Source organism: Aegilops tauschii, chromosome 5 (assembly GCF_002575655.3).
Source record: "Aegilops tauschii subsp. strangulata cultivar AL8/78 chromosome 5, Aet v6.0, whole genome shotgun sequence".
Taxonomy (NCBI): Eukaryota; Viridiplantae; Streptophyta; class Magnoliopsida; order Poales; family Poaceae; genus Aegilops; species Aegilops tauschii.
The window spans coordinates 467552525-467562713 of record NC_053039.3 but is presented as its reverse complement, the minus strand read 5'-3'; the positions used below and the strand labels follow the sequence as shown (position 1 = coordinate 467562713).

Genomic DNA, 10189 nt, shown 5'->3' with positions numbered 1-10189 from the left:
ACAAACCAAATCGCGTGTTCGTCATTTTGCTCGAGCCTCCCGTGGTGCATCCACGACTACGCGCGCTTCGAACTCACCAGACTGTTCCTTGCGGCGAAATCATATTTGGAACGTACTGTAGTACGTAGTATGATATTATCCAAATTGGACTACTGTACCTCGCAGCAATGGATTAGTCGATCTGATTTTTATCTTCTACTGACAGAGCAGAGAGACGAGCAAGCTTCAGTTTTACATGGGCGCCAATATTAAACACACAAGCAGAGCTGCATAGAAGGTACTCAACACTAAGCGACACACACGACAAGAAAACGTAGTCAGCACAATCGCCATATCATTATCATAATATCAACAAATGCACACACGCGGGCCAACAACACCGGCAGCGACCGGGTGGTGGCAAGCATAGCATAGGCAACAGCAGTCGACACTGAACAGTGTGTGACAACAACCGGAGCATATTTTGTACATACATATACCAACCCGTGTGATGAAATGAAGAACAATATATTGTACAGTAACTAGCAGCGGGCACCAGCTGAGCTACGGTCGCTCTGTAGAAGCAAGCACCGGCAGAGCAGCTACGAGCTGGACCCCTCTTCCTCTCTCTATCTCTAATCCTCACTCCCCTGTGCCACCATGAGTGACAGCTAGGTTTTACTACAAGCGCTACTTAATTACACTGGTGTGGACTGAAGCAAGTGTGAGCTAACTGAATATGAACAGAGACCAACTACGTACTAGTGTGAGCTAACTGCAGGCGCAGGGGGGAATGGAAGGGAAGATTCCGGGGATCTCCTATGCCTAAGGCGAGGCTCCCTCTGGCGACTTCCTCTTTCCATCTCCTCCTCTGCTTCTTGCCGTCCTCCGGGAAACGTGGAGGCGGCAAGCGCGGCGGGGGCTCGATCGGCTCAGGCCTGGGATTCGAGCTCCTTGCCGGTGACGAAGGTGCCGTGGAAGCCGTACGGCACGCGGGACGGCAGCTGGATGGTCGCCTCCAGCCGCATGTCGGCGGCATTGACCACCAGGAGCTCCGACGTGCCGGCGGCCTCGTCGTGAACGAAGGTGAGAATGTACCCGTCGTCCTCGCCGCGGGACGCGGCCGGGTCCATGGGCACGAAGCAGGGCTCGCCGCCGAACCGGCCCTCGCCGTACTCGAACTTGGTGAGCTCCCCCGTGGCGAGGTCCACCTTGGCGAAGCCGGACACCTTGGGCCACGGCTCGGCCACGGCCAGGTAGGCGTACCGCGTCTTGCGGCCCAGCAGGTTGGAGTTCACCATGCCGACCTCCAGGTTCACCTGCTCCGACAGCGCCAGGATGGGCCGCCGCGTGGACTCGCCGGTGCGGGTGTTGAGGCGGATCTCCGTGAGCACGCTCTCGAGGCACTCGTCCGACTCGTTGAAGATGGAGTCGGCGGGGGTCATGCAGGAGCCGATCACCACCACCTCCTCGGTCTCCTCCTCCTCCCACGCGTTCCAGAGGTGGAAGCAGAAGCAGTCCGGCACGTCCACCCACACCATCTCCGACGCGTCCGCCGCGCACTTGGGCAGCACGCCGAAGCGGGACGTCTTCTCCTTGTCGAGCACCACGGGCGAGCCGCCGCGGAGCATCTCTTGCAGCTTGAACACCACCTGGTGGTCGGGCACCACCACGTAATTCTCGGTGATGGCGAAGTCGTGGATCATGGTGGGCTGGTCCAGCGGGATCTCGACGTCGGCCGACTTGGTGCCGTCGGCCGCGAAGTAGAAGTACTTGAGGTAGGGCTTCTTGATGACGTCGTAGCTGAGCGCGTGGAGCTCCCCGGTGGCGGGGTCGAGTTTCGGGTGCGCGATCATGGGGCACTCGAGCTGCCCGTCGAAGTCGTAGCGGCCGACGGTCTGGAGGTCGCCGTCGTCGGTGACGCGGACGTGGTACGGGATGTCGTCCTCGGACATGGCCAGGAGGTGGCCGTTGAAGTAGACGAGGCCGGCGTTGGCCACGCCGGTGCCGCGCGAGGGGTCGATGAGGCCGCAGGCCGCGCGCGCGTAGAACAGAGCAAGGCGCGCGATCCCGGAGTGGCCGTGCAGCTCGCCGATGGCCTTGGGGAACATCGGGCGGCCGAGCGCGCGCTCCTGCTGCAGGCGCTCCGTCTCGGTGAAGCGGGAGGCGTACGTCTCGGCGACGCCGTTGCGGATCCGCAGGGCGTGCACCATGCCGTCGCCGTCGAACAGGTGGTGGCCGGCGACGGGGTCGAAGTGCGGGTTGGCGCCGTTGCGGGCGTACACGCCGTTGATGAACGGGGGGATGCGGCCGGTGACCGGCAGCGCGTGCACGGGCGGGGTCTCCCCGACGGGCGCGAAGTTGCCGGCGATCTGCACCGCGGGGTCGACCGTCCTGGAGAGGCCGTGGGGGCGCTCCAGCACGTTGGCCACGAAGCCCTCCTCGAAGGCGTCGAGCGCCGTGGCCGCCGCGCGCTGGAAGAAGTTGAGCTTCTTCTCCTGCCTCTCCACCGCGGGCGCCTTGGGGACGGCAATGAGGGGCTTGGCATCGGCGCCGCGCACGAACTGGGACGGGGCCGGCGCGCGGGCGGCGCCGGAGGGCGCGCGCGGCACGGAGCTGACGGCGCGGGCGGTGAAGCTGACCGAGCTGGACCGGCCGGCGGGGCGCGGCCGGTGCCGCTGTATGGAGGAGACCGAGGTCGACGCTGTGAGTGTCTGCATCTGCGGCGGCGGGGGCGGATCGCGGCGAGAGTCCGGCGGGGTTTGGGCGGAATTGGCGTGGGTTCTGTTGCGGGAGAGAGCGTGCGGTGCGGGAGTGAGGTCTGGATGGACCGGTGGATGGTTGATGTCTGGAGCTCGGAGGGCGAGCGTATATATAGAGTTGGAGCGGGCAGGGAAGGGAGACGCGTCGCGTTGGTAAAAGAGATGGATCGATGGGAGTGTGGCGATGGTGGGGGCGTGGACGGTTTGAATGGCGAGTCCAAGGACTCACACACTGGGAGGAGTGGGAGGGCGCCCACGTGGTGCGCTGCGGGGGGCGGCAGCGGGGACGGGCTGACTGGGACGCGCCCCGAGCGCCCACTTTGCTGCTGCGTCTTCTTGTTGGCTTTTCTTCCCTTTTTTAATCCATATAACATGTGTCGACAGGTAACAGTAAGGCGAGTACCGACTAACGATCGAGTTTCTTTCTCTCGCGCCAATTCGGAGCCTCTTGTTTTCTTTGCCCTTGGTACTTGCACCCTTGGACTGTTCCATGTGCGCAGGCCGCCTCCTATCCTTTTGCTTGGAGGACAGCGCAGTGCCATCAGCAGATATTTTCGCTTCGACTCTGGTACAGTAGGTACCATTAGCAGAATAATTAAACAGCATCCCCGTTGATGTAGCATCCCTTGACGAGCGCGCTCGCGGGGCACCCGACCATCCGCCGTCGACGATCGCGCCTGCAGGGTACAGCGAGGCCTTGTGCATCGTCCGTCCGGGGACAGTTGAGCAAATCAAGCCGGGGAGGCCCTGATTTGCTGCCCCTTTGGCGGCACCACGCTCGTCGATTGCGCCTGGTCGGCTGAATGGTCTCGACCGGAGCATCATTTCCCCCGGTATAAACGAAGGCCATGCCAGGGGGATCGCCCGGCATCCGTATGCCGAACAGAGACACGTTTTACTTAGTAGATCGTATAACAAATCGTGGCTTAATTAACCTCGGCACGGCACGGTGGTTCCAAGTATCAAGGGACGGCGGAGCGGGGAGGGGACAAGCGCGGGGTGGTGGGCTCAGGTGCTGCCCTCGCGCGCCCACATGGTCCCCGGCATGGCCGAGCGCGCCCGGCAGCGTCTTCTACCATCGGCCCCCCATGCCCCTACGGGCGCGTGAACGCGCCACGTACACCACCCCGTGCTTGTTTCCTTCTGCTGCGTGCCCGCAGGAGGTGGTCACCCGTGGCCCGGAGCCGAGATGGACGCACGCAGCCGCAGCGGCAGCGGCCACCCATCCCACGCCGCGGCCATGCCATGCCCCCCGCCCCTCTTGACACCCCACATGCGCCCCATTTGGCACGGCCACGGCTGGGCGGCTCGCTGCCGGCCGGCCCTCTACTTCCTAGTACTCGCACCGCACGTTTCACATGACCTTATCTTGCTTTCACACTGGCATCCACTGGTGAGTGAGTGAGTGAACCAGCCAACGGTGATTTGGTCGGTACAGCCCGACCGCCCGGTGCTTCTGTTTCCACTGCCGCACGGTGGGCCGGGCGGGCTCAACAGTGTCTTTGACTAACGAGTGAGTAGCAGCGACCAGTGGCCAAGTGAGCGGAACTATAGCTAGTACGGAAAGGATAAGATGGTTTTTATTTCATTTTTCTTACGATTCGAAGCATGCATGCGTGATGGCTTCACTTTCGTGGGGCTTGCTCAGCTCTGTACAGTGTACTACAACAGAGTTTATAGAGTACGCGGACTTCGCTTTGGAAGGTGGTGAAGCGTGCATGCTCCGTCGAAGAACGGTTGGTGGACGACGCGGTCGGCGTGGTGGAAAACAACGTCGTGCACAGCGGCGTGGATCACTCTCGGGCCGACGCTCCAGTGGAGGGGAGTACCTCCCGCGATATTTCTAAAATATAACCACATGGGAGTATATCATGTTTTACCTTCTTCCATCAAAATGTATCCTCACGTGTTTTTCTTTAATAACCTTGTTGAGTCTGATCAAGTTTATAAAAATAAGGTTGATGATGCGGCGACATGGCGCGAGGGACACGCCGAAGAAATTGGTGACGAGGATTTTTGCGTGGAGGCAACAGAGGAGGAGATGCGACGCATGGTGCCCCGCCGGAGCGCGTCTCCAGAGAAGGTGATAAGCTGGGAGCGAGCAGAGATGAACTTGGAGGACCCAGCGCAGCGGGCGAAGTGGCGGGCATTTTGGTCGCTGCAGAGCCAGGATTGACAGAGACGCAGTCGTCGGGCTTCTGTGGGGGTCTGGTTTCCCCAGCGACGCCACTGCGCTCATCCGGGAGCGCGAGGAGCCTCGATTTCGGGACACCCCTGCGCTGGGCGGCTGGTCTTGTTTCGCCATGGCGCACTGCTGCTCCCTTGATCAGGCAGCCTCAGAATCCGATGCAACGGCCTCCGGAAACTGCAGAGGTTGGCAATGGCGTGGTCACCGTCGGCGAGATCCCGTGTTTAGTACAGGCTGATGCATGGGTGAAGCCGCGTCGGAATTTTGAAAAAGTCAAAAAGGGGAAAAGGAGGAAGGGGCCACTAGAAGACGATGACGAGGCAACCAGAGCCCACTATGGCCAGCTATGGGATTCAGGGCCAAATCCAGATTCAATTCCGCTCCTCGTCTGGGTGGAGAAAACCCTAGCCCTCTCCAGCAGCTTCACCGCCGCCGATTGCTACCCCCTCGACCCCCACACCACGAAATCCTCCTTGCCACCGGCGAAGCACATCCCAGTCTCGAATAAGCTGTTTGCTGAGATCCTCGCCATGGCAGAGACACAAGGAAGAGGTTGCAGGAGAGGGAGAGGAGGGAATCCAAAGGGGAACAAGCAGACGGCCCAGGGTCAGGTCGACCAGCGGGACGGCGCGCCAACAGGTTAGTGGTTCCCTCCCATGGATCCGCAGTTTGGTCCGCCGCCGCCGCAGTTCCAGTTTGGATACGGCTTCCCTGGAGGGCAGCAGATCCCCCCACATGGTTCCCTGGACCGTATCCCCCCCTCAGATGAAACAGTGGAGGAATGGGGATGGATGGGGATCTGGGCACATCCAGGGCCTTCAGATAGCAACTTCCAGGGGCAACAACAGCAACAGTTGCCGCAGATGCTGCCGCAGTTGCCACAGATGCAGCAGCAGCAACAGTTTGCGCAAAATCAGACCGCTGAGCAGCAGCAGCATCCTAGTAACGGCCAGCGGCCCAATTTTCAGTAGCAAAGCAACACCTCTACAGCACTGACACAGAAGAGAAACAAGCCTGCTGGGAAGCCAAAACAAAATCTCAGTAAGGACAAAGGGAATTCTTCGACTGAATATGTGGATGTCATCCGTTACAGTTGTGGGGAGCCTGGGCATCACAAAGCCCAGTGCCCTAAACCTCCAGCCTGCTTTATTTGCAAGATGGTGACCCATAAAGTAGAGGAATGTCCAGTTAGAAAGAAGTCTAGAACTCCTGCAAAGTTTGTTGGCAGTGGTGCTCCTAGTTTGGGATACTACCAGGTGGATGTGCCTGATGTTAATGATCAGCACATGGGGCACAGGAAGAATGTGGGCATTGTGTATGTTGAGTCTCGGCAGGTGAGCAAATCTGAGCTAGCACACAACATGTCTCTCATATACAAAACCAACTGGCCCTGGCAAGTTAGGAAGCTAGATGACTGGACCTTTCTTGTCAAGTTCCCACCACATATCCCTGTTGAGCAAGTGGATGGATACCCCATGTTTGGATTACCAGAAATTGATGGAGTTACTGTTAAGTTAGAAGTGTGGAAAGGAGAATTAGAGCATCATAGTGAACTCCAAAAAGTTTGGGTCCAACTGAGAGGAGTGGCTCCTGCTTGGGCTGAATGGGCAGTCCTGGAGCAATTTGCATCTGTCTTTGGGTCCTTGATTGATGTGGATTGGCAGGGTAACTTCAGATCCTTCTTTGAGGTGGTCAGAATCAAAATCAGGTGTAGAGACCACACCAAAGTACCTGCAGACATGATTTTTGGCATTGGGGACAAGCTCTACAAGATACATATTCAAGTGGAGCCACCTGAAGAGGATTTTGAAGATGATGACCTCCTTGATGATGATCTGGAAGGAAATAGGAAAGAAGCTGGAAGAACAGGCCTAGGTGCTGATGATGGTAACACCACCAAAAGCAACAAGGGTGATGGGAGTACCAGCTCAACCTCCTCTCTGTCAAGCAGCAAGAACCCTGGGGCTAGCACTACAACTAACTCAAGGCAAAAGACCATGGAATACCTCAAACAACTACCTGATCCACTCTCAATGGATCACACATATTCCCTGCTGCAGGAAATGGATCTGATGGGAGAAGATGAGGATGATGAGGACTTGGTAGATGATATTGCTGCTGATGGAGAACTGGAGTCAGATAACAATGCTGAAGTGGTTAGTCCACCAACACATCACTCTCCTACCACTGATGATCACCTTAGCAACATGGCTCCTGCGAAACAACAATGGGGCCCAGTTCTGGCACTGAGGAAAAGTAACAGGGTTGATATAGGAGACAGGACTATGTTGGAAATTGCTATGAACAACAAGAAAGTGCAGAACCTGGAAGCCAACAAAGAGGAGATCAAAGGTACCATTGTCAAAACCTCTTTTGAATACTTCACTGTCCCTAAGTTTATTGCTATAGCTAGTAAAATTGGTGTTGAAATAGATGATGGTCAGACATTATCTGCAGAACATGTTGAAAGCCAATTAGAAATTCAAAAAACCCCTCAAATGTCTGCAGGACATGAGGATACTTTTCTTTTGAACAAAGCTGCTAGTGTTAATGAGATAGGAAATCTAAAACCTATAAAAACCACTGACACTCAACCAGTGGATGTGGCTAGTGAGCACTCTAAAGGAGTGTCTTGCTGCAATAATGCCCTAGATTCTCCTAGAACACCTACTACACCTGAGGGGTTAAAAGGTATATCTGCTGTTATAGATGACTATAGTGTTGGTTGGACACATATTAGTAAATATGGACGGGGCAAGCACCCTAGGAAAACCATGCACAAATGAATGCTCTTTTTTGGAATATTAGAGGGATTACTGCCCCTGGCAAGATGACATGTATTAATGATACTCTCTCCAAGCATAACCCTAGCATTATCTCTTTCCAGGAGACCAAAAAAGAGCATCTCACTCATGCATTTCTGAAAACTATTAGCCGTGGCAAAAACTATGACTGGCACTACCTACCTACTGAAGGCACTTCTGGTGGGGTGCTGGTGGGAGTGGATCTTGACATTTTTGATGTCATTAGCTGGACCTCTCTCAAATTCTCTGTTTCTTGTGTGTTGACACTCAAGAAAAAAAGCATATCCTTTAGGTTTGTTGTAGTCTATGGGTCTCCTTATGATGAAGGAAAGGATGATTTCCTTTCAGAACTGCATAGCTTGTTTATTGATGACCACCTGCCTACTGTTATAGGAGGGGACTTCAATCTAGTTAGACATCAGAAAGATAAAAGCAATGGCAAAATTAATCACAGTTGGAGTGATAAATTTAATGCATGGATTGAAATTTGGAGCCTACTAGAAATTAGAATGTCTGGTAGACAGTTCACTTGGGCCAACAACCAGGAGAACCTGATCATGTCTACTATTGACAGAGTCTTCTGTACAACAGAACTAGATGCACTTTTTCCTTTAAGTAACTCTCAAGACCTACCCAGAACTGGGAGTGATCACACTCCCATCCTCTGGAATTCAGGGATTGAATGTGTTCCTAGGAGCCCTAGTTTTAAATTTGAGAAATGGTGGCTCCTCCAAGCAAACTTTAAAGATCTGGTTATTAAAAACTGGTCTGCCCCTGTTAAGAGTACCACCCCTATTGATATTTGGCAAGAGAAAGCTAGGAGGTTTAGAAAATTTAGTAAAGGCTGGAGTAGAAATTTCGGGGTTGAGCTTAGAAAGCTTAAGCAATCCCTGATAGAGGAATATGATAGACTGGATGTCAGTTCTGAAAATGCACCTCTCTCTGAGCTACAATCAGATAGGATGAGATGCATCATCTCTGAGCTCCAAGCCATTTGGCTTAAGGAGGAAACAGAGGCAAGACAGAGAACCAGGGATAGGGACATATTAGAAGGTGACAGAAATACTAAATATTTTATGGCTGTTGCCAACCAGAGAAGGAGGAAAACATTGATTCATACACTGGAGGGCCCTTCTGGGCCTACTTCAGACATTGATGACATGTTAGCCATAGCCACATCCTACTACAAAACCCTCTTCCAGAAGGAAGATAGAAAAGGTTTTCGTCTTAGTGATCAATTCTTCTCAGATGATGATAAAATCAAAGATTCTGATAACTTAGAATTGCAGAAGCCTTTTACTGAAGAGGAAGTGAAAGAAGCTTTATTTGGATCATACTCTGATGGAGCCCCTGGTCCAAATGGACTTTCTTTCCTTTTCCTTCAGCAATTTTGGGATACCATTAAAACTGATATTATGGCCATGTTCACTGACTTCTATAATGGGGATTTGGACATCTATAGGCTCAACTTTGCTATCCTCACTCTTATTCCTAAAGAGAAGGATGCCACTACTATGAACAAATTTAGACCTATTAGCCTACTAAATTGTATTTTTAAGCTCTTTTCTAAGGTTCTCACAAATAGATTAGCTGTTCTTATGAACATGCTTACTTCCAGCAACCAAACTGCCTTCATCAAAGGGAGGTTTATCCTGGAAAGTGTGGTAACAGCACATGAGGTGCTGCACTCCACTTATCACTCAGGTAGCCCTGGTTTGGTACTTAAACTAGATTATGAGAAGGCTTTTGATAAGGTAAATCTGGATTTTCTCATGGAGATCCTTGAGAAAAGGAACTTTGGACCTAGATGGATGAAATGGATCTACCAGATCACACATCTAGGATTTGTAGGAGTTAAACTAAATGGTGTAGAGGGTAATTTTTTCACTACTGGCAAAGGGCTTAGACAAGGGGATACCATTTCCCCCCTTTTGTTCAACTTAGTGGTAGATGTTCTTAGTAAAATGCTTGCTAAAGCAGTGAGAAATGATCTTATCCGAGGGCTATGCTCTAATTTGATTCCTAGTGGGGTAGTCTGTCTGCAGTTTGTAGATGACACCATTCTTTTTATGGAAAAAGATGAGAGTAAAGCTAAGAATCTCAAGAAAGTTTTAACCTGTTTTGAACAAGTCTCTGGGATGAGAATTAACTACTCTAAGAGTGAAATCATCCCAATAGGTCTTACAGATGAGGAGACTGTAATTTTTTTCAAATATCATGGGGTGCACTCTCGGTGCTTTCCCTATCAAATACATAGGAATCCCCCTACACTATGATAAGTTGAGGAGAGAGGATATCCAACCTCTCATTGACAAGATCCTCAAGAAAATGGCTGGCTGGAGAGGGAAATTACTCTCCTATTCAGCTAGACTAATACTTATCAAAACCTGCCTCGCTAGTGTCCCTGTCTATCTGTTATCCTTCTTTAAATTCCCTAAGTGGGCCCTGGATTTGAT

General features: G+C 53.0%; 1 protein-coding gene across 1 annotated transcript; it reads right to left on the bottom strand.

The window, feature by feature from the left end:
* Window positions 1-493: 493 nt before the first annotated feature.
* LOC109751445 (9-cis-epoxycarotenoid dioxygenase NCED3, chloroplastic) lies at window positions 494-2829 on the bottom strand. The gene has a single exon (XM_020310332.3). It carries the CDS (start codon window positions 2697-2699, stop codon window positions 912-914), a length of 1788 nt encoding a protein of 595 aa, XP_020165921.1. The 5' UTR covers window positions 2700-2829; the 3' UTR covers window positions 494-911.
* Between the last annotated feature and the right edge of the window lie 7360 nt (window positions 2830-10189).

Coding starts and splice junctions, on each gene's coding strand:
- LOC109751445 (XM_020310332.3), bottom strand. CDS start 2,699: ATGCAGACACTCACAGCGTCGACCTCGGTCTCCTCCATACAGCGGCAC.